Raw genomic sequence first — 24,705 nt, forward strand, 5'->3', positions numbered from 1 at the left:
AGCCTTGTTGTTTGTTTTGTTGTGTACGGCCTAATCCTGCCTATTTATAATGGCAGAGATACAGTGGTCCCCCCGTGCAGGAATGTTAATCTTCCCAAGAGCTTTGGTCAAGAGTCCGGCGTCCCAGCAAGGGCACACCACACGGGGTCAATCCAAGTACATCTCAATGCAAGCTGGCTCTCGAAAGACGACGCAATTAATCTAAAGCCACAGGAAAGGAAAGAAATGCTGTCCACTTACATTTTTTAAAGGCAGCCTCATCGTGCAACCACATAAACCCGACAAAAGAGCCAGAAATTCCAGTGAAGTGAAGCTAACTGTGAGGAAGGAAAGCAAAAAAAAAAAAAAAAAAAGGCTCATCAGCAAGTTTCAGCCAGCAGCATCTGCAGGAGAAAATCAAAGTTGAAAGAAATAGTATGTCACACTGTTTGGGGACCAGAGAAGGGTCACACAATGTGGACCCGGAGACATTAAAGCTACATGTATTATATTAATATTACATTACTTATTTAGAATTTCATAGTTTTGTGCATTCATTTGTCATAAAATGTGAACGTCTGAAGTCATTCTGTTGTGTGTTTCGGTCATTGTCCTGTTGCATCACCTTCCCTCTACACAGTTTCAGCAGACGTACAGATATTCTCATATTATACTGAAGAAATTATGATTCACTTGGGAATTCATCTTCCCCTCAATCACTGCAGGCTGGCCAAGGCCCCTGATTCATCAAAGCAGCACAAATCAGGATGTTTCCTCCACCATAATTTGGGATGATGCTTTCATGATGATATGCCGTGCCCTTTTTACGTCAGTCCACAAAACATTTAACCAATTCCGAGTGTCAATGTGCAAACTTCATGCTTTCTAATAAAAACATTTGCAGATGACCTACAACTTAGTACTGTGCCCTAATGCAGCGAAGCGGCTGCTTTGCACTTTTGCGTAGACATATGTACATTAAATAATGTGGTATTCGTTTATTCAGCTGAACTTTGTTTGTTCCCTTGTGTTTAAGTGATTTCCCTAGATACCATGCAAGCAACAGTTTTAGCGTTATCTTCCTCATTCATGGTAAAGGGAATTGAAAATTAGTAAGAAAGGTCCTCCAAAGTCCAGAAAATCCTCCAACACGATGAAATGTGTTCCGCTTTGGTTTATTTCATATGTGCTGCAGATATTGTAAGCTGGCAACACCTCTCACTAAATCACACATGAGCTGTTAATGCTCTTAAATTCCAAATGGTACTAATTTCCACATGTGATTCTGGAAATGTTACATATTAATCTTGGTTGTGTTTGGTTTCATAGAAGGAAGTCATTTAGGGAATGAATGTGGCTTACATTTAACAGGGTGTAACTGTATCTCCCGTATGACATGCTTTCTCAAGATTTATAATAAACAGAGAGGGTGAGTGGGTGATAATTTGTTTGCTCCAACATGACGAACGGCATTCTTCTTCACAGCCGTCGGGCATTTCTTCTAGCTGAGTCAAATTTTGATTTTTCTCTGATTTGGTTTGTCGTCCATTGCGTAGCTTGTGAAGCATCTCATTGACTCTCGGGCTTATCGCTCACACTGCCGCCTGGCCAGCATCTCACACCAGCCGCGGTTCATCAAAAAGGTCCAGTCGTTGTGTTGCATCCTACAGCTACACTTAATGGGCTAAAAAAAGACTACAGGCCACAACTTTCCAGTGCGCTTAATATGCTACAACTGTTGGCCGTCATGGTGATGCATTGTGTAGCATGGATGCCAAACATATGCCTGACTATGCTCGCTCAGGAAGTAGGGAGTCTGTGACAGAGGAGCTGGGAGAGCTGATCTCATTAGTGGGATCTCGGGAGGACTGGGGAGCTGAGCATTCCTGTAATCTTCATTGAGGAAAAAAGCTGAAATAAATTTGGAGAACAAAGGACGTCTAGGAAAAGTAAATAACCCCCTCCAAAAGTTGATCATGAGGAAAAAAGAAAGTGTTCCAGCCTCTCTGAGCAAGATTAAATAAAGCGAACAGCAATCAGGTGTTTCTGTTTAATGCTGGTGTCAAAATACCTCCCGTCTCACTGGAGTAAACGTGCCCTGACCTGAGTTAGTTCCAGCGCACGATCTGACAGACCTAAACTGCCGAGATTGCAGAAATCTATTCTTAGCTTTTGGCACGCATGCTAAATTTGGATACAGATAATGACGGAAAAGAGGTGGAAGGGGAAATGAAGTGCAGCCTAAATCACGGCCTGAAGTCAAACTCTCTCCTTGCTCTGGGAGTACAGCAGCATCAATCACACCTCGAGAATGGCCTCTTTATCCAGCGGATAAGGAGTTGCGACTACAGTACGTGCTGTGTGTTTGGGCGTGAGTTTGGCCCATGAGTTAGACTCAGATTAAAATCTGTCGAGCTGATCAAAAGGAAAACAGAGTAGATAGGTTTAATGTGACTTCTGAATGGGCCTTCAACATCATTCATGCGTTTTGCTGCTGCAGCCTTACTTGGCCTGGTTAAACAGGACTGAGACGGTTCACCGGCTGCGTGGCTTTCTCAGTTTTAGCTCTCGTTCAGCTCAGTAAAGTCGATGATCCTGAACGCTGGGGAATGCAGGAGAGTTCAGTTTGCTGTTCTCCTGTAAATGCCACTTGTCACGGCGGTCACTGTTTAGTAAACCTGTCTTGCTTTGAGCTAACATGCCTGGGAAACCCTTGAAAGCACTCTGGAAATTTAAACATTTCTGTGACCACTGGGCAAACTGCGTCTGCTGAGGGAAAACCGTAGGACATGATCGAAAAGCTCCAGAACAGATATAGAAACTGGATCCTGTGCCGAGATTTCTACTGTCAACGAAACTATGTAAATATGCATATGTAGCATAATGCAGCAAAATATGAACAGCTCTATATTTCTATGTTGAAGCCTCAGTATTTAACAGTTTCACATTTCAGTCACAGCTTCAATTCAAATTTGATGGTGCACAGATTTGTAAGATGGCAATCGGCAAATGACTTTGGTACAGCAGCAACAAAGAAAGTGCCTGGTGGCCAATTTGGGGGAAAAAGAAAAACGCAGCCAGCTCCAACATGGAGTACAGCCTGGATTTTGTGTCCATTAAAATGTTTTTTTTATTTTTTTTACTTTTGTGATGGTGGGCATTAAAGTTTCCCGTTGTTTTTCTTGGAAAATGTACTTCAGTGTCATTACTTAAAAAAAAAAAAAAGACAGTGAATCAGCTTCAGTGGTATGGCACTGAAATGAACTGACTGCAGCTGAATGAAGTGTTAAAGAGAAACTGAAAAGAGAGGGGTGGGGGGGTATAAGCTACAGAGAGAGAGAGAGAGAGAGAGACTGAGCTGGCATGACGACTCTTGGAGCTCTGACAGGAAACTTTCCTCTAGTTGCTCCACCAGCAGCAGCAGCAGCAGCAGCAGTCAGACTCGTCCCTCCACCCGTTCACCACCTGAAATGCACTTGACTGGACCGTGCGGGACTTTCTCAGCCTGTCGAGTCATGACTCCTCATCTTTACGCACCGACAGCTCGTCAGTGAAGAGGACGAACTAACCGGGACACGCAGGGGAACTAAATGACATTGATTTGCTGTTGAAAGCCACGCTGGACGTGAAGATGGAGACGCTCCTTTACCTGCTCGCCCTCTTGTTAACCCGGGTTTGTTCTGGTCTCGGTTACGCGGAGTCGAGCGTTCACTCAGGACAGAGAGCAGCGAGCAGACACAGGTAGGATCAGCGTGCGCGGAATTACGCGTGCGTAACCGTGGTTAACCTGGCTGCAGTTAGAAAACTTCATTTAAAAAACACAGGGTCACCTACTAAACCTGTTTGTGCTTCCCAAAGCGAGGTTCAAGACCCTTTGAGGGGTCCGTTTGGGGTCTTTTGGTGGGTCACGCATCCAGCCAATAAACTTGGCTTCTGGCAAACAATATGGAGAATTTGTTAATCGTTTTCTAACATTTTATAGTCTATGGAATTAATGAATTGGTAAAAACAACTAGATATCCATGTATTTTAATTATAAATTTGAAAATAACTAAAATTAGCTCATACACACACACAAACTCTTCCCATGTGGGGCCAAGAAGACAAATCACTCTGAGGTATATGTTCTCTAATCACTATGAAGTATGATTTTCCTAATAAATGTGTCTTTTTAATATGAATATATGACCAGAGCAGCCTTTGCAGAAGTCATCAGGGTGTAAATTCTCATTTTGGACAAGAGAAGCTTATTGGTGATTTGTCTCTTACTTGGCAGGAGCCCTCTCTGAATAGGGGGTGGGTGGGTGATTCAGGGGGCCCAGAGTTGGACGAGGCTAAAAGGGATTACAGATATTTACTATTTCAGGGCCCCAAGTGAAAACCTTTCTGGGGGCCCTAAATTGCCTCACTGTCAGCCTTGTTGGAGGGAAATTTATCATCCAGGCGAACAGCATCCTGCAGTCAAGTAGAGGTGAACGGTCCCTCAGATGCTGGATCAGTGTTTGAGCTGCGACCACCTTGCCATCTTCTATCAGTGTGTGAGCCGTTGCATGCATGTTGTTATTGCACTGTTGCAGCTCCACGGTGTGTCATTAGCATCTAATTGAGCTTCTGCCTGAGGGGCGCGGGACGTCTCCCCCGCCTCTGCAGACAGATGTGTGTGTGTGTGTGTGCGTGTGTGAGTTGTTTGTGTGCTTGCAAATGAATGAAAGCGGAAGTTTTGGGCAGTTTGAACGACTGATTACGTAGGTGTGTGCGACTAAAAGGGGTCACAACAGAGTGTGTGTGAGAGAATGAATGACAGATCTATCACATGTGGTATGTGCATGCGTGCCTGCATGTGTTTGTACTTAGCGTGTGTTTAGATGTGCGCGCGTGTGTGTGTATGCTAGCAAGCCAGGCTTCTGGGAGTTGAGCTCCTGCAATATGAGCTACTTTCAGGTTTCTCCACACGTCAGAGCACAGATTTGTGCAGTAGCTGCCTCAGAGATGAGATATGGATGGTCGGCCTCTCTGTTGGTGGATGTTGACGGTGAACTGTTGGCTGCTGTGAATGAGAAGGAGTGGGAGGTGATGATGAAAGGGGAGAAAAGGTTTACTGATGATGGGAAATATCTCTCAGATAAGAAGAAGGATCAGATAAAGGAACACCAAAGAATAAAGGCGAGACCAAAGAATAGAGACAAGAGAGCTCAAGAGAGCGGCCAAGATGATAGGATGAGGGAGGAGGAGCAACATGACAAGAGAAAAGGCAGATTGACAGGACAACACAAGAGGGTCCTTAAGTGCCTCGCCCCCTATGAAACAAGCAGGCTGCGGCAGGGTCAGCGCGGCTGGCCTGTGACATACACCAACATACAAAACATACACACACACACACACTCAAAGTGACGCATCGGGGAGAAGAATGCGCCGGCCCGTGGCCATGAGGCATGCCCCCCTGACATCTCTTTGAACTCAACTGATCTGTTTTGACAGATGTGTGAAGTATTCCATAAGTGGTAAAGACTGTTGAATGAACCCAAGACATCCAGCAGGAGTCTCGCAGAGGGTTCAAGAGGACCCAGAGCTGCCTGACACATCTCCTGCCAAAATGTCAGACGTCCGCATCATCGGCTCATCTGCAGACAGATAGAGGGAAGGAGGGAAGGAGCGGTGCCGTTGATGCATCTGTGCAGATGAAGGCGGTTGACAGATCTGCTGTTGTTCCTTAGAGCGGACGCACAGACATCATAGTCTGCCATTAATCATACGTACCTTCTCTTGCACTTTGTTCTTTACATTAGTGGCCCTTACTACACGGGGCCATAAAGGTAAACGCATGTACTGTACTCTTATTCACTCTGGAGTTCCAGATGTTGTGTTGACATGAGCATGTTTCAGTGCAACAATGCCCTCTAGCACCATATACTGCATTTCACAGTCCTGCATGGATGTTTTCTGGTCGCTCGAACATTTCAGTCACAGATCCGCTCATAAACTATGTAACAGTGTGAATGTGGAAAACGCAAAGTCACCAGATGGTGGAAGATCTACTTAGAGAACAACACATGACTGTAAAGTAACAAAAACATGGTTTATACTGAGGACAGACTCTTAAATTTAAGGAAGTCAAAGATGACATACTAAACATGAAGGAACACATTTTGCTTTGTGTAGGCTTAAATTCTTTTTCTATCCTTCATATAGAGTCCACGTTACAGGAGATGCTCATATCCACCCAGACTATGAAAGCTGAACTCTGTACATGTGGCCCTAGGTCAGGTCTTTATGCCACACTAATGCTCTCATGTAATGGGAACTAATTCCTGCTGCTGGGTTTCAAAGTCTTATGGTATAAATTCTATGGAATAATGTTATGTTAATGATTCCAAAAGTCTTTGCAGAAAGCCGTAAAGTCAGAAATAATAACAAAAAGACTTGATACTAGTGCATTTCTTATTCTTGTGAATAATGGAGGTATCAGTTATAAACACAGAGTTTTGCTGTCAGTACTTCAGATTGTAGGAACAAGGAGTTCTTTGTGCTGCTTCCATTTGGCACCAAGAACTACAAAGAGAAAACAATAAAAAAAAAAAGAAAAGAGGCAGATGTTTGTTCGTCTTCCCTTCTACTTGGATATTGACCTTTTCTATTGCCATTTCGGTCCTGGTCTAAAAATAGGATAAGACCAGCAACACTTAGTTCATGACTCTTCTATTGTCAATAGGAATTTGAGAAAACATCCGATTATGACGTGTGAGACGATGATGGGATTTGGATTTAAGTGTTGCTTTAAGCTGTCGTGTAGAGTGTTCATTACAGCGACCCTAACAATGCAGTTGGCCAGATTGAGTATCAGTATCTGAACCTCAGAACAGTAGATTCTAATCTGCAGTTTTTGGCTCTGTGGATGCTAATGTTGCTCTGCCGGCCAGTTGGTTCAGACTCAAATATCTCTACAACTATTTGGATGGATCTTTACCCTGGGACCACCATGAAGTTAAACTTTGGGCTATTAAGTAAAATGTTTCATCCCCCCCCCAGGGTGATTTTAATTTGTTCATTTGGTTTGAAACAAAGTGCCTGTTGATTCCCAACTGCTTCAGGCATAAACCTCCTAAACTAAGTTGATAACTCCAGTATGTCTGCTGTATAGGTTTGCATGTTCCCAGCTTGTGCCTCTCATGTATTATCTACAGTGATAACTCTCCGGATAACCCCAGAAATCAGTACATGTTCACCGTCTGTAGTTTGGGTGTTGTCAGCTGTCTGACTTTAGACATGGTGGCAGTGGACAGATTGACGTGATTATTGAGAGCTTTATCACAGGGATTCAAATGTAGGTTTAATGCACCAGAGGCACAGTCTGGGGCTTGTTAAGGTTTGCAGTGTCATGGGGAGCATGTTTGGGTGCTAATAATAGTGTTTAGCTCAAGGAAGAACAGCCTCGCAAGCTGCTAGTATGGCTGTTTCACTGCCTCTGAATCTGCAAACAGCATTGTTGGACACATTTCGTGGAACTACATATTTCCCACAGTGCACTGCTACATAGAGGAGGATTCTAGTTGTTACAATAGTGACAGCATACCAAAACGCAGCACTGGGTCGCCCAGGCAATTAGACTGTAACAGGACTTTGATCAAACCTTGGAAAGTGTCCAAATTCACTTCATCTGTGTGGTTTTCTGCTTTCTGCTAATTAGGCCAGTAAATAAATCTCATTATATATGGGAATGCAAATGTGGGAAAAGGGACCCTTTGCAGTCACAGCCATTGTAATCTAATTAGGTTCCCAGCATGCATAGCGTTTGAGAAAGCCTTCTATACCTTGTTTAGCTGAAGTTTCAGAGCAGTGAAAGTCACTGCATCCTGCAACACATGAACTAAAAACTACTAATAAAACGTAACGCAGACGAACGAATGCAAGAACATGGCAAGACGTTCAACCACTGAACTCACTGTTTATGGTTTGGAGCAGCTAATAAACTTTTACCAGACTATTCTGGGCTATTGCAATTCTAAGGCTTTGTGGAGACCTTAGGTTTCAAACACATGCCTCCATAAATGGCTAAAATTCAAGTAAGCTGCAAAAAAAACCCCGCAGATCTCTGAGCACTGACACATCTGAGCAATAATGTCAAAGCAAATGGCAGTATCATGGACTTTCTCTGTGTATCTTTGTGACCGGCAGGCTAAACAATCAGAGGGGAGTTTACACAGTCATGCGGTCCCTTGATGTTGGAACGACTCCAAAGGGAGAATAATGTGTGTGTGTTTAATACAGAGCAGAGAGAGTGGAAGCACGTATGCGTCTGCCGCTGCGAGTGTTTGCCTGTCGGCATGCAATCCCTCAAGTATGAGTGAGCGCACTCGAGTGTGCGTTGATGTCTGTGTGCTTTGCGGTGTGTGTGTGTACAGGGGGATACCTTTGCAAGGACATTGGAGAAGTGCTTGACCTCTGGGTCACAGTTCAAACAATAAGGCACGCCTCTTTGCATCCACTCATTCAGGTTGCTGTCAAAGCATTCCCTTGAAGCTAAATGAAAGATCCTTCAACAATAGGCACCGCCAAGTGATTTCTTTGTCTGAGTATTAAACCACAGCCTCCTTTTTTTCTTTCTTTCATTCCTTCTTCCTCCCACTGAACTCTCTGTGTCACTTTTGTCACTGAATACTCCTTTGTAGGCCTCATAAAATGAACCCGGTTTGTGTGGGCCGAGATGTCAAACCGCGACTTCCTCCTTGGCTATGAGGTGTCTGTCTGCGGTTTAAGATGGAGGTGAAATTTACTGGGGAGTGAAAAGATGCTGAGACAGGTGCAGGAGCTGCACTCACGCTGAGTTACAGCTCTATAAATAAAACTAAAGATGTGCACAGTGGACGTTTCACTGCTCTGTGTCTGTCTAAAACACAAGAGAGCAAACAAATGTCAGTTAACAGGGATGCTCTGTGTCTAGGCTTGTGTCCTGTTCTTGTTTGTGACTCTGTAATGGTATTGACACTTTTTTGTTTAGCCTACTCGTTTGCATGGTAGAGACAGACTTGCAGCTTATTAATTTCATTGTTATAGACACTGGACCCTTGTGACCCTTGATGTCCTTCCACTAGTAAAACTGAACATGGTGTTAGAAAACACCTTAATATCATGTTTTGGATTTTAGTCTGTTTTACCGATACACTAAGTTGGTTTTCCACATCCTGTCCTGGTTAACTCCTCTATCCAGCATAAAGCTCCCAAATTGGGTAAAACATTACCCAAAAACTCAAGCTATACTGTACAATTATATATTTACATTTGGTTTTCTGAAAGTATTTCACTTGTTTGGTTGCACAGCACGTCTGTAGTTTTTGAAGCTATACTATTCTGAACAAAGGTTTTACATTTCTGTCTTTATCTAGTGCTATGGACAACATCTATCTAACAAACAAATCTAACAAATGATCTGTGAACACTGTACATCATAGTTATAAACATTCAGAAACATGCACAATTAGTATTTATATGGCTTCCTGTGTTTCTGATATTGTTAAAAAAAAGCAGGCAGATAAGCTGCTGAATATACACTTGTTCTCTTTCTCACTATTCATTCAATGGCTGTGATTATACACCGGAACTGTAAAGTTTAATCACTGCCCTGTTCTTAACATGAATTGTTTTATGTCCAGTGTTAAAGACTGCATAGATTGTTTGGCAGCATGAGCCACAAGTAAAATATTTAAAATCACAGTTTAAAATTAAACAAGTGTCTTATGATGTCATGTGTTAAATAAAGTCTGTGTTGCATTTCTTCAGAAAAAGATGACTTATTTGGATTCAGCTAAAGACCATGGTTTAGTTTCATTTTGTAAAAGCTACAATATGCAACTAAATTTAGCAAATTCATGAGACCTGAATCAGTCAACTGAAATCAATCTACTCTGCCCAGCACATGAGGTAGTTGTTGCTATGAAATTTCATTAAATAAGAATCTTCCAAAATGTAATCATCAATTAAAAATTATTGGAATTCTCTGATTGGTTAGAAGAGTGAGCCTCACTCAAAAACCTTTAGAAGTGAAGATCTCTGCACAGCTGCCAGATGGTTCTGGTCGAGTCTGGATCACAGGAGGCTTTGAAAGCGCCTCTACACATTAGGATACGTTTTGAAGCATATTTCTACAACAAATATACAAAATATTAATTAAAAGCCATATTCTGCAGCTTCAAGTATACAAGACTTTTGTTGTCATCATCACGTGCAGTAACAGTTGTAATATATCATAGCTATTCCCTTGCTTATTTTGTGTGTGTGTGTAAAATGATGTTGATAAATGTATTTTACACTCTCACAAGACAAAGTGCCAAGTCTAGTTAGCAGACTTTCACTTGGGAAACTTCACTGTGGCCATTTGGATTAATTAGACCTTATTGGATAGTTTGGAATGCTTAACTCCATGCTGGTTAGAGAGGGAGCGAGAGAAGCCAACGGGCTGTTTTGAAGGTGTCACCATGAAATCATGCATGCAGGATTACGTGCAGGGACATACAATACATAAACAATTTGACTGTACCCGTTTTCATGAAGGGCATACGCCCAGACACTTATTTATTTCCCAGGAGTGAGAAGCCCACGATGAAAAGATGGAAAATGACGGGGAGGCGGGGAGTACAGTATGTGCAGTAAGTGTGGGTGTTTGGAAGCTGCAGAGACAGAGCTCCGTGTTTGTGTATGTATGCATATGTGTGTGTGTGTGTATGCATCCACATCTGTGTCTGCTCAGTAAAAAAAAAAAGAGATGGTATTTATATAAGACATGGTGCCTGTTCTCCATCAGACAAGATAGGGTGTGAACTTTGCTAACATTATTCTTTATCTGCTGTCTGTGACCCTGAGCCTGGATAATAGATCAGCAGAGCTATTTCACTGAATCACAGTGACACAAAAACAACATCGCAGAACCACAGGGCGGAGAGATGGAGCTGTTTAGATTTATCACTGTTTTTCTGATTTTGGATGTTCCCTTAACCCTCTGCTGATGGAGATGTTAGATACTATGTTTCTTACAAACTGTGAGTCCAACATACACAGTACAACAAACCGCAGAACAAGTCAGCTCAGCAAACCTCCACATGGCATAATGTAACAAAGATGACTGTGATGGACCGCAGTGCACTGGAAGTCTGTGAGTGCAGATGCAGCTGTGTTTGGAAGCAGTGACGTACGGCGGTGGAGTTTTGCACTGAACCACTAAGGTCTGATAGGAACATTAAATATCACATAACAAACTGCTGAACAGCAGAGTGAAATCTAATATGATCCAATGCATTGATTGAGGAGGCCACTGTGAAGAACCACTCATTGTTGGAAGTGCACAGAGGGAGTTACGGCACTGTTTGGATACATAACACTGGATGAGTTCAGCTAAATGATATTCACTAACGCTCAGTCTGATGTTGAGTCCATTCTGAGTCTAGACACCAGTGGTCTTGCAGAGGTGATGGTTGAAGATGTGGATGGGGCAGGAGTCTAATGAGCATGGAGAGATTTAGTCTATCTTTCAGATTTAGTCACATATATTTATGTTCTGTTTGTGTCTATGCATCTGTAATTCTTTGATAAAAGGTTCCATATGTTCCTTGACAAAGTCCGACAGCTAATTAGTCTTTTTTCTACTTTCCCACATACAGTAGCAACAGGAACAGCAGGTCATGAGTCGCTGGGGAGGACCGAACACGCCAAACTTTTTGTGTCAGCCAGGCAAAGACTGGAATGAAGTGGGAGGAGGATGGTTTCATGGGAGCAAGGGAGAGTAGCAGTGAGATTGAAGGACACACAGGAGAAGTGGAGATAAACAGAAATGGACAGAGGGAGAGAGGCAGGTGGGGAGGGATGGCATGAAGAGTGAGGCAGAAAGACGTTAGGGAAGAAAGAGACATGTCCATATGGACTAGGAGAGACTGAAAATAAGAAAAGAAAAATAAGGAGTTACATATACAGACATATGGAGCATGAGCGTGGCCGGTGTGAAGACAGACAGAAAGGACAGAAAAGAGACACAGAGGGACAAACAAACAGACACATGAAGACAGAGAGGCGAAAGCTGCTGATGGACTTTGCAGCATGAAGGAACTCCTTGTACACGCCAGCTATTATCTGTGAACCCTGCTCAGATCCATCTGAGAGTGACACTAATTGACCATAATAACCAACCGAGACACAGCCGTGGACGGGGATCCTGGGTAATATGAAAACGATGATAGAAAGTGACTGAAGGACATCTGTGTCTTCCATCTATGTGCAGTTGTTATCTAGAGGCACATCTGAGGGTGAGGGGAGGTCACGGGGGGGGGGGGGGGGGATGAGGACAAAGTGGACAGCATGGAGACTGGAGGAGAGTGTGGGAGTGTGTGTGTTTCTTTTAATTCTGTCCCAGCTCAGGAGCGTGTTTATGAGGACATATTTGGTTATTAGCCTTCACTTCACTTTAATGAGTTCTTTAAGAGGATTTGAGCTCAGAAGTTAAGACATAAAGATCTGATTTAAGAATAGGATGGAGTTAAACATGAATTAAATTAGAATTAACCTCAGAGCTGGTAATATCTTTTTTTAATTAACAATTAGAAAATGTGCTGCCAGTTTTTATGCTAAGCTAGGCTAAACCACACTTCCTGCTAGTACAAATTGTTGAACTAGTTTTTGTTTTTTTTTTCAGTTCCAGATTCACCCTTAAATTGATTTTTCTTGTAAAAACCTCTCATTGAATTAATAATAAAGGAAAGGCTGGGTGAACAGTTCTCTGAGGGTGTTTTCACACCTTGCTTGTTGAGTCTGGTTGAACTGAACTGAAACTGGTTGTTTTCCCCTCCGTGTTGGGACAGGTCTGAACACACCCAAACACCAAAACACAGAATCCCTTTAACTGGACGTGGTCGCGGCCTGATCCCAAACCAACAGTGGAACGATCTGTGCTCTGCTTCGTATGTTTAATTTCTTGTTTCGTTTTTGATTTGACCAACGAGCGAACAAGTCTATTCTCAGGTGGTTTGTATCACTGAATCATTGTTTCCTGGGATTTTCCCATCACTTTCATAGTACAGGCTTCGGGACAGTGATTACAGCAAAGAAAAGCCTTTTACTGTGTTCAAATTGTGACTCTATCTTTTAACACGACATTGCAAACCATTTTATTATCAGTGTCATACTAAGTGTTTGTGGATTGGCCTGTAAGCAGTTTTTCATACGGACATTCAGTATAAACACTGCAAGGATGTGTGTGTGTGTGTGTGTGTGTGTGTGTGTCATTGTGGTGGTTGATGTGGATTTGAGAAGGCATACAATGGAAGCCATTGTTCAAATCATGCGGTTATCCTGAACTGATCTGACATTTGCACCAGCGGACGAGTTCTCTTGATAGTTGTGTACAATAATTCCCTATTCGAGGTTTAAGATATTGATCTCGGTGGAGTCTCTCAGTCAACATGGGAACAGATTTCTGATTATTATTTTTCCAAGTCTTTTTTTTGCCTGGAAACAAAGAGCAGCAGCACAGTGTATATACTCAGTGTGTAAGTGTGTGTGTGTGTGTGTGTGTGTGTGTGTGTGTGTGTGTGCTGCTATCATTGCCTCCTGACTCGAATCCTGTGGTGAAACTAACATTCACTGCACAGTTATTCATGTGTCATTTCCTTTTTTCCCCGCATCTGTGTGTGATTTCATAGGAACTGGTGTGCATACGTGGTGACGCGCACGGTTAGCTGTGTAATGGAAGATGGGTTGGAGACGTACGTCAAACCGGAGTACCAGCGCTGTACCTGGGGCCAGTGTCCCAGAGTGGCGTGAGTATCTACAGCATTACTTTCTTTTTTAAAGTGTCTCATATGTCCTCTGTTTGGCTGTCTGTGCTGCTGGAATTCAACCCGTATTCACTCTTACTCCTCCAGCTTCCTGCCCTTAGGTCTGCAGAAATCTGTATCCTCTCTCCATCAATCTTCTCTTCCTCTTCCCTGTCTGTGGATACAGGTTTCACTCAGCTCTTTTCAATTTCGCCTTTCTCTCGGGAGAGCTTCCCTTCCAGTCTGCTCAGGAAGGTGTCTGGTTATAGCTGGGCTGTTGTGAAGCCAGAACATCACTGCAGACATAATTACAGCTCAGCCGTTGGCTGGTTAATCCCAGTGATGGAATACTTGTCTCATAACACACACGTACAGTATTACAGTGGTGGAGCTCCAGTCTGCCTGGGAAAATCCAGTGTTATGAATATTGGAGCAAATTCACCATGCATGCGACTGACAGATTTAGTTTGCCAAATGTGGATGTTGTACTTTCAAATCAACATTTATCAAGTGCTCCTGATGTTTGTCCTTCTTTGAAGTTTTCACCATGTTGTTTGACCCTGGGCTGGCTGCTTGATCCCCATATCTGCCTGGGGCCTCATCCTAAACCTGGGCTATGTTAAGAATGAAGCTGACGTGGGTTCCAGGCACCACAGTCTGGTCCTCTGTCCCGTAAAAACAATCCCTGCTTCTTATTCTGTCTCTGTTTCTTTTTTTTTTATGACTCAAACTTTACCCAGCTCCACCACCCTGCATCTCTTCAAGCCCTGTTTTTGTTTTTCCCCTGAGATTGTGTTAGATCTCTTTTTCACACGGCCTCAGAGGAGGGGGCTGGAAGACGAAATCTTTTCTATGGCACAGAAACAGCTCTGTGAAAACTTACATAAAGAAGATCAACCTGCTGAACTCTCTCAGTCAGGGCTTGTTAATGTGCCTGTGGCGCTGCCATAACTCTTTATTGAGACTTCCGGCCAACTCAGGTTTATTTATTGCAGTGTTACTGTAACAGGGAGTCTTTTCAGTCTCAGGGCTCAATGACACATTAATGATAGAACTACAGAGCAGCTTGCCAAATTAAACATACAAGAAATGAAGACAGGCTAAATGCAGTTGGTATTTGGAAAATGGGACAGGAATAACATGTAACATTTACAAAGCACTCATAATACCATCCATCATTAGGAGATTATTTGTAGCTATTTCTAGGCATCTTATGACTCAGTGCACATTAATATCAGCAGACTACATGATTACATACAAGACACAGTTCAGAGACATGAAAACTAAATTAAAATCTTGTAATGGTGTGAAAATCAGGACTTTTAAGACATAAATCTGCTCAAGGCCTGCACGGTTTGGTGAGAAAGTCATATCGTGATTATTTTGAACAGTATTTCAATAGTGATATAATAAGTAATGATTCTGTCTGAGCTGACATCGCGACAGCAGTTGGGATTATTTTCATCATGCAGCATGCATCATTCTGCTCTGTGGAGTCTGCACAGACAGAATAACATTGACATCCGTAATGCTATGTCAATAACTAAAACATTGTTCATGTTCATAAATACCTCAATAACTCAAATACAAGTAATTTGTTTTGTCAAGTGTCATTGTTGAAGAGTAGGAGATCTGCTCCAGTCAAATCAGAACAAATCAAAATCTTGACGTCATCTCTCAACTTTCTGCTTCGTCCCCAGCTACCGAACATACAGGAGGCCAAGGTACAAGGTAGCTTACAAGATGGTGACAGAAATGGAGTGGAAGTGTTGCCATGGTTACTCAGGGGAGGACTGCCATGAGGGCCCACAGTTGACCACCGACACTCCGGTCAACAGGCGACCTCACGTCACACAGACAGGACACAGAGAAGGTAGGAAAGGTGGAATGACATTTACCAAGAATAAATGAAGGAAGTCATATATGGCAAGCAAAGCAACAACTTTTAATAAATCAAGGCACCACAAGTAACCAGAGGTGATGTGCTGAGAATCTGTCCATGCATCTTTAAATCTTCCATACTTTGATTACAAGTTGACATTTTTACAAATTCATATTTTAATGTCTCAAGGTGACAGTGAGAAGATCAGACAGCTGGAGGAGACGATCCGCAGTCTGACCAGAGACCTCCACAACATGCAGACCACCATTCACGGCATAAACCAGAGGCTGTATGTTACTGTGATGTTATTTTCAATATATCACGTACAGTGTTTTAATTTGTGCAAAGTCCCGACAAAAACATGCAGAACACTCAACATAGCTGATAGATGTACACATACATATGCTTTCCTGTTTATTAATGTTTATGCAGCAGGTCAGCTAATGGAGAGAGGATGTTTATTGACATATGTATACAACTCTTTCTCTCCTCCTCTGTATAGGCCTGGTTTGAATGGGGCAATTGTACCAGCTGATTCAGCTCAGCCACACATGAAGGAAACCATCAACAGCATCCAGACCAAGCTGGACCATCTGTACAACAGGACACAGGTAAACTAAATCTACACGTCTGACTGTCATGATGCGTAAATGTAAAAGCAGACCGTGTGATGTGAGCATTTGGTTGTTTAGGTCCATGATCAGACCCTGCTCAATATCAACAATCACCTGGTCAACGGTGGGAGTAACGAACTGGATGGAGGACCTGGGGGGAATCAGCTAACCATTCTGAAGGAGAAGATATTGACGGAGCTTGAGAGAAGAGTTACTTTGTCCTGCTCTGCATGCCAGGTGAAGCTCATGGTGTAAAATTGCGTTGCAATCCCATTTATTACATCCATTCCTGAGTATAATAGAACCTTAAAAATGGGTGCAGTTTCTGTTTGTTCAGTTGTTAAAATTCAGGCGGCTACTTTGTTGCCTGTGGAGATCTGTGAGTGATTTCTGCTGCCTAAAGCAGTAAAAAATAATGACCACGTGCAGGCTGCAGCATAAGAAAACAGCTCTCCAACATAAACCCCTGCACAAACAAACAATACAACTAAAAAACGAGACAAAGTTGACGAAATAAAGGATAAAAAATGCTTAGTTTTCCATCTTTAGCACACAAAAGATCATCTGTCTAAGTTAAGTTTTTTATTTGGCTTATTATTAAGTGCAATCATGGTCTCCTGGGCACAGACACATAAAAGATAAAAGGGCCCCTTCTCCTACATCCTGCATACCACCCACCCAAGATAGCTCTCTGTGGCTTTGCATCATTTTAATTATTGATGCAAATAAATTAAAACAACTGCACCTGAATGTCAGTATTTTGTTTACAAAGGAGATGAGAAGAGGCTGTGGAAATCCTCAAATCTCCCCGACTACCATATAGTTCTGAATACTGCAAATCATATTTAACTATCTATTATAGGAAAGTACAAAAGGAAAATGTATGTTTTACACGTTAAATTCTGTTTGCAACAGGGGTACATTTCCTAAATTTAATATTGTATATTGTACTGAAGCAGTATCTTGGAGAAAATTGTTAGAAAAACAAAATGTAACGAGGATTTTCCTTCTTTTCACTGTGCTTTTTCACTTTTCTAATGAGGATTGTTACAAACAGGAACTTCAAACAGAGTTCTGGTCACTGGGTCCCATTGTGTCCAGGGCACCTATTCAGTAATCCATCCTAAACAAGTGCTAGTAACAAGTACACTATTGTTTAATTGTCCGTTGAATGGTGTAAAGAAGGCAAACCATGTGGTTTTCACAGGTTAAAATGGCCTCTGAACAAAATAAAGAAGTTAAACCACAAAAGCTGTAATTGATACAAGCTATTTGGCAAAAAAAAAAAAACACTCTTCTAATTCCTTTTTCTTTCAGGCAGGTGTGGAGGACATGAGGCGCCAGCAGCAGGACGACAGGGAGAGGATCAGAGCCCTGGAGAAACTGATCAGCTCTATGGACCAGCACTTCAGACAGAGCCGGGAAAACTGGGAGCGTTCCCAGGCCTGCTGCAGGACAGTCAGCGAGCTGGAAAAGAGACTGTCTGATGTGGAAGTCCAAGTCACCTCCACTGCTGACAAGTGTGATGCTGTTAAAGGGCAGCTGGATAAGGAACTTGCTGGGACAGGAGGGAAGGGAAAAGTGACGGAGGACAGGTTGAATGCCAGACTGAGAGAATTAGAGAAGAGGCTGAACAACACGATGAGGAAGACAGAGCAGAGGTGTACTAATACTGGGAACAACGTTAAGGAGACCATCCAGAGAGATCACACGCAGCTGCGCAGCATGATCCTCGGTCAGCTGGATGACCACAGCTTCAAGATCGGAAAAATAGAACTAGACGTAGCTGTTCTTGGAGACACAGTGACAGACCATAGTCGACGTTTGAGTCAGCAGGAGAACATTACAACCTTCCTGGACAGACGGCTGACGTCCATCGCAAACATGTGCAACGAGACCTGCGGGCCTGGCGGAAAAGGCCGCAAGACTGACGACACGGTGAAAACCTTACAGTGGCAAGTTGTAGCCAACGAAGAGGAGATCCAGAGGTTTAACACCAAGCTTAACCATCTATCTGTGTCGGGTGACTCTCTGAGTGATAAAGTCATCAACCTGGAGGAAGACGTCAAAAAGATAATAGCTGTGACGGGGAAGAGCGGCGAGCACTTCAATCAGATTGTCACGGAGGTTGAAACGCTGGGCCGTAATTTTGAGGACTGCTCTGTCTGCAGCACTGTCGAGGAGGACCTGCGCTCGCTTACCAACTCCACCATGAGGGGCCTCAGCAGGTGCGAGACAGAGCTGACGGACCTGCGGAGAAAAGTCGACTCGGGCGAATCTGCCTGCTCTCAGGTGTGCTCCAACCTTCAGGAGGAGGTGGGACGGCTCCGAGAGGAGGTGGAGGAGTGCACGGGACAGTGTAAAAACAGCCTAAAGGATCTTAAGGAACGCCTGGATGGCCACACTGTCCACAGTGGAAGATTAGGAGGGGATCTGAAGTCCATCCAAGGAGAGCTGTCTGGAGTCATGTTCACGTTTAACTCCATTAACGCCACACTGAAGGGCCTGGGAAGGACTATACAGACACATGGGAATATGCTGACTGAGCTTACCAACTCCAAGGATGACATCATATCTGAGGTGAGATGATGTAACGATGAAGATAAAGTTAGTGTACTAATACTGGCATGGCTAGGATACTTTGTTTCCAATGTGTACAATGTAAACTGTATTTAATTTAAATATATACATTTGTTTTACAAATTTTTACCTGCAGAATGAATTTTCCTACACGTTTACACCTAATTTCTAATAATAATAGAATTTGTATTAGGGAGAAACCCTGAATAAACAATAACAGAATCCGATTGGCTGAGCTGCATTTTAACACCCTGGAACTTAAACGGTTTAAATAGAAATAATGATGGTTCCCAGATGCATATGAAAACATGTTATAGATATATACAGAACCTCTGTGTCACCATGGAAACACGTCTACATGACCAGAAACAAAACCCATGTGACCACAACATATGCATTTCTTCATTTGTCAGCTCCTTTGATGGAATTATGCCAGGAGGCTTTGACCTTTGTGTTACCTCCCTATGGCTCCTTGGCTTTACTGCTGTACTTAACATGCATGTATATGCACACTCCTTCTGAGTTTTATGCCCTCCCATACATCACCTATGGCTATCATTTGCTAATTGGCACCCATTAAATACACTTACACCCACATGAATGATCGTGTGAACATCACTCGCTTTGCTGCTGTTTGTATGGTAATAGACCTATCCCTCAAAATGACACAGAAAAGATCAAACAACCATAATGATGCTAAAGATTGTAAATGTTGTGTGTTTAGTAATCTGCACACATTGAAACATCACTTGTCTTTACGTACTGTGAAAACACTGCCTTGTGGATATCTTGTTTTCATATAATATTATTATAGTTATGAAAATATTTGAACATATGACACACAAATGAGTCTTATTGACAGACATGGCTTACATATGTTTATAGGAAACCATAGGAAAATAAATCCTAGATGGAAAAGTATATTTATAGTGTAACTATGTCACACATTAACAAGTATCTATATTCTGTACAAGGTAAACAACTTGCAGAAGGAGCTCACAGATCATACTGATGACTCCGACGTTCGATTTGGGACCCTGGAGAAAGAGATCCAAATAATAAGGAGCAACTACGTGACAGAGGTGGGAGAGTGCCGGCGAGCCAGCGATGGCCTGGACAGACGACTCTCCAAGCTGGAGGGGGTGTGCGGCCGCTTTGACTCTTTTTCAGAGAGCCTGGAGAAGATCAAGGAGGGCCTGAACCGACATGTGTCTGGGCTGTGGAGCTGTGTTAATGGACTCAACGTCACGGTAACGTCTCAGGGAGACGTTATCAGCCACATCCAGAATGTCCAGTTGGAGAACGTCCACACCAACATACACAGGCTGAACTCTTCGCTGGTGAACTTGGCCAAGGAGTTCCACAGTTTCACAGAGCAGGACTTCAGGGGTGAGTCATGGAAGACGAAGGGCATGGGATTTCACTTTGTGGACGAGAGATAACACTTAAAGGGAGGGGAAGGGAAAGGTCAGGGGAAAATAGACCAAAGAAGGAATCCAGCCTCAGCAGCATCCACTTAAGAGCCCATAAAGTCTGCTCTCTGTCTGAAAGCTTCAGCAAAACATCCTGAGTCACACCAGGTTACGTGTCCCAGCTTCTTGCACGTTTTTAGACGTCAATGCGTGGAAATGGAAATGGTTTTTAGGTACAGCAGGGTGTTTCTGAGCTGTCTCACCAAGCACTCCTTGCCTCTAGGTCCACCTGGTCTGCCAGGAATCCGCGGAGAGAGAGGCGAGCGTGGACTTCAGGGTCCAGTAGGACCCCAAGGGAGGGTGGGGCCTCCAGGCAGAGAGGGCATGCAGGGACCAGTAGGACCCCCAGGTAAAGACAATAAACTCAGCTCTGAGTGATTTACAAGTTGTATCTGATCTGTCAGTCTCTAATGTAGCTCCAGTGTGATAAGAATAAAAAGAAATAAACAGCCAGTATGATGTTGCTGGTGAGCTGATGATTAACCTCTGTTTTTATCTTTCATCTTCCTTCTCAGGGCTCAGAGGTGAACAGGGTACGTGTTGGCCGAACTAAGCAGCACATGAAAGCATTATTTACTCCTCTTTGATCCTTCTTTCATTCTAACTGCTGCTCCCCGTTTCTCCTCCACAGGTCCTGCAGGGTCCGATGCCAACGTGCCGCGCCTCGCTTTCTCCGCTGCACTGACTCGTCCGATGAGGGGCACGGGCACCATATTGTTTAATGAGGTCTTTGCCAATGAAGATGACGCGTACGACCCCAAAACAGGTCAGTTTTAGTTGAACTGAAAATTCATCGGTTCATCAAAATGTCAGAATTATTCTGACGTGTCTGACTATGGAGACAGGCTTGGTTTTATTTCTCCAGATTTGGAGATATTGAGCTTTAAATGTCTTCTGCCATCCTAGTCCAACATAGAAAAGGATTTTGATGGTAGTGCTTACCACCTGTGTTTTTCTTGAGATGGTGTTTCATTTACTCGAGATCTTCCACAGAACTCCCTGTAAGCATTTCTTCATGTTAAGGACTTCCCATCAAAACAATTATCCTTGGCGAGGTCCTCCCATTATTTCTGGATAAAGGTGTACTTGGGTTTCCTGTTATTTAGTGCTAGCTTGGTAATCTGTTTCAATTTATTATTTCAGCCTTATGTCACATTTGTTTCATATCTGATTTCTTCTTCTTTTTTGTTTTGCTCTCACCAATCAGCAGCAAATTGATGCATCTGCTTCACTATTACCATTTTTGTATGCTATGTTATGTGTGTAAGATTTGTCAAATATTCTTAGTAAATAGATGCTCCAAAACATATCTTAGTTGCTTCTGTTACCATAAGCTGTCTGGCAGCAGTGCAGAGATATTTGCCTCTAAAGGCTTTTTAGAGCGAGGCTCGCCCTTCCAACCAATCAGCAGAGGAAATAGAGGGAGCTTGATTCTCAAAAGTGGCCTATTGTTGCCTCACCTGACTACTTTGCATGTTCAGTTTATTCTTCGGTTTACCCTCCTTTTAAACTTGCCTCCCTCTTCCAGGTTATTTCACAGCTCCAGTGAGTGGGAAGTACTTCTTCAGTGGCATTCTTACGGGCCACAAGAACATAAAGATCGAGGCCGTGTTGTCTAAATCCAACAGCGGAGTGGCCAGGGTGGACTCGGCTGGGTATCAGCCTGAAGGCCTGGAGAAACCCATGGCGGAGGCCAAACACATTCCTGGAGCTCTGGCTGTCTTCAATATCATCTTGCCGATGGAGGCAGGGGACACAGTCTGCATCGACCTCGTCACTGGGAAGCTGGCCTACTCCTCTGAACCTTTGACCATGTTTAGTGGGATGCTACTGTACGAGACTGTCTGATTAGATGAGGCCTCATGAAGACTGGTCAGTCTTTGCGAAACCTTCAGCAAACGAGCATTTCATTTGTCTACTGGACTCTTTAAGAGACAGAGCCAACAGTTAAAGAGACTGAATTAACTGGACGTTATGTATTCCACAAAGAGAAAGATCATTTGCATTTTATCTTATGTTTTAAGAATGAGGGGGAAAATCCTTCTCAACCACAGTCATTTGTTTTGTGTTTCACAGCTTTAAGGAAAACTGTTTGTGTTTTTTACTATCTGACGTGGTTTCTTCAGAAAAAGCCACTGCAGAGTCGTCTTATATCTCTATATATGATGCTGCACTGTAAAGTTGAATTCTTTGCTGATAACACCACGATAGCCTTCAGGTCTCACTTGTATTATTCAAAGGAAATTTTGTCAAATGATAAAGTATTATGTGGGTTTTTTTGTTTCCCTCCCACAGCATATCAAATGTTCTGAGGTTATTACACATTCACTTTCTGCTTCTATTAGAGTGCCTTTCTTATTGCTTACAGTTTCAATTTGACCACAAGCAGAATTCCCAGAAACATGGTGCTGAGTGCCAATTGTGTCGGAAAAAAAAAGGCAGAGTGATGCAGGCGGAGGGGGGACACAGTCCAAACCACTATTGTTTGGAAGGAACTTCGCAAATGAAGTCACTGACAGTTCACAATCCACAGGATTTTAGAAGTCGCCCAACGGCAAAACAATAAAACCATTTTAGGACATTAGCTGTGGCATGAGGGGTGGAGAAGGTGGACGGCCAGGGGGAAGAATGGAAATATCTTTCTCTGTCCTAATAAGGGCCATCCTCTGTTGGAGGATCAAGTAGTAACTTATGAAGCTGTGACCATCAGTCCATCATGGATGGAATTCTTATCCAAAGCTAACAACAACAAATAATGAAGCTACACATATCCTTGCTTTCATGCTACAAATCCCACCTCTTCCATGGACGCACACATCCTGCCTTTAGAAGTCTAATTAAAATGCCTTCAGAAGAAAAGACGTGCATAAAGTTTGTAGATTTTCTTCTTAAAGGAAGATTGCACATTTTCTACAGCGACAGCGCAGCAGATTGGGATACGTTTTGTTGTGCTATATTTACATTGCCATGAAATTAATGCGTGAATTAATGTCAGAATATCAGGGTGCTCACCAAGCACATTTAGTTTGGGAATTTTCATATTTCTATGCATTGTATAACCATAAAGGAGTGTAAATATTTTAACAGATACAGAGATTTTTAACAGTTACCACTTCACAGTGCCAGGTACTGTATGCGTTTTGTATGTTTTTGCCACATGTGTGCCTCAAATACAGATACCCACTTTTTCACAGCTGTCTTACTTTTGTCTGCATTTATTCGTTCATTATGTGAGTGCCAGCTTTTACACAATATTTAGCCTGCATAGGACGTCACTTGTTTAATCTGGCACTTTTTTGGCTTTCACGAATACACACAGCTGTAATGAATTTCGTTTCTGGCTCTTACTTTGAAGCCCCTCTCTGTCTCGCTTGACTTCAGTAGGTTAATTTTAGCTGAAGACCTTATGGAGATAGTTGTATACTCATTTCTTATTCTACACTGCAGTGACACCTTGTGTTCAGTATCACTATCCCACATTCTGGTCGGTAGCTCTGCTGCTGATCATTGAAGACTATCTTACAGCAAAGCATATCACTTGTCTTCTACTCTTTGCCCACTCATTACTTATCAATGGGAGATACAGGTCTCTTTAGAGCTGCCATTCTACTGTCAGTCACACAAACAAAGTCACCCCTGAGACTATGCAAATTGATCTACGCACTAGTGATCAAGGGGAAAGATCTGGTAATTCTACCTATGTAGGCTACTTAAGGATGTAAGGATGCGTGACAAGATGGGACACCGATGTGCAAAGATGATTATAGTGGAACAAGTATGGACCCCATGAAAACAGACTTCTCTGTGGAAGCTAATATGGGTTCAAAATAAATAAATAAGTAAAAAAACAAAAAACAATCTGGTGCAATTGTCTTATTTTTATGCTTTTTTTAAAATCCACTTTACAGCAGTCAGAAGTAGTGAGTAATTAAGTACATTTACTTTAATTTACTACACTGCAGTCCATTTTTGAGGTACTTGCACTAAAGTTTTGAATATTTCTAGTAATTTTAATAGTATTTTTATGTTATTTTTATGCCTCAAAATTTGACTGTTTACTCATTCCATCTGACAGTTTTAATTAATTTGATGCAGATTCTCAATATAAAATACAATCAACTCATAAATGATGAGAGGTTAAAGTATAGTTAAAATCCTCTTTACCAGATGCACACCAAGCCGCTTGGTACCACACACACACAGATTTTCTTTTTTATTTTATTTCTTATGAATTATTTTTCTATATTATATATATATATACAGTGTTTACATTTGTCGAACAAAGCTCAACTAGAACATATTATCAGTACTATTATAATATGTATACATAGTTTTTTCCTAATGGTGTTTTTAGCCTACATTTTGGAGCCCAGTATGTGTTTAGT

At 42.5% G+C, this 24,705-nt stretch overlaps 1 protein-coding gene across 1 annotated transcript; it reads left to right on the forward strand.

The window, feature by feature from the left end:
• The first annotated feature begins 3,357 nt into the window (after positions 1 to 3,357).
• emilin1a (elastin microfibril interfacer 1a) lies at positions 3,358 to 23,649 on the forward strand. The gene is made up of 12 exons (XM_026341397.2): positions 3,358 to 3,720; positions 13,659 to 13,775; positions 15,473 to 15,645; positions 15,844 to 15,943; positions 16,157 to 16,265; positions 16,347 to 16,505; positions 17,586 to 18,848; positions 19,823 to 20,237; positions 20,544 to 20,669; positions 20,836 to 20,853; positions 20,952 to 21,086; positions 21,849 to 23,649. Exons 1-12 carry the CDS (start codon positions 3,611 to 3,613, stop codon positions 22,166 to 22,168), a joined length of 3,045 nt encoding a protein of 1,014 aa, XP_026197182.1. The 5' UTR covers positions 3,358 to 3,610; the 3' UTR covers positions 22,169 to 23,649.
• Positions 23,650 to 24,705: the final 1,056 nt, after the last annotated feature.

The sequence above is a fragment of the Anabas testudineus genome, chromosome 24 (genome assembly GCF_900324465.2).
Source record: "Anabas testudineus chromosome 24, fAnaTes1.2, whole genome shotgun sequence".
NCBI classification, from domain to species: Eukaryota; Metazoa; Chordata; class Actinopteri; order Anabantiformes; family Anabantidae; genus Anabas; species Anabas testudineus.

Excerpts from the sequence above, each read along its gene's own strand:
- emilin1a (XM_026341397.2), top strand. The coding sequence starts at position 3,611 with ATGGAGACGCTCCTTTACCTGCTCGCCCTCTTGTTAACCCGGGTTTGT. Across the intron at positions 3,721-13,658 it reads AGAGCAGCGAGCAGACACAG|GAACTGGTGTGCATACGTGG; the intron begins GTAGGATCAGCG and ends GTGATTTCATAG. Across the intron at positions 20,238-20,543 it reads CACAGAGCAGGACTTCAGGG|GTCCACCTGGTCTGCCAGGA; the intron begins GTGAGTCATGGA and ends CCTTGCCTCTAG.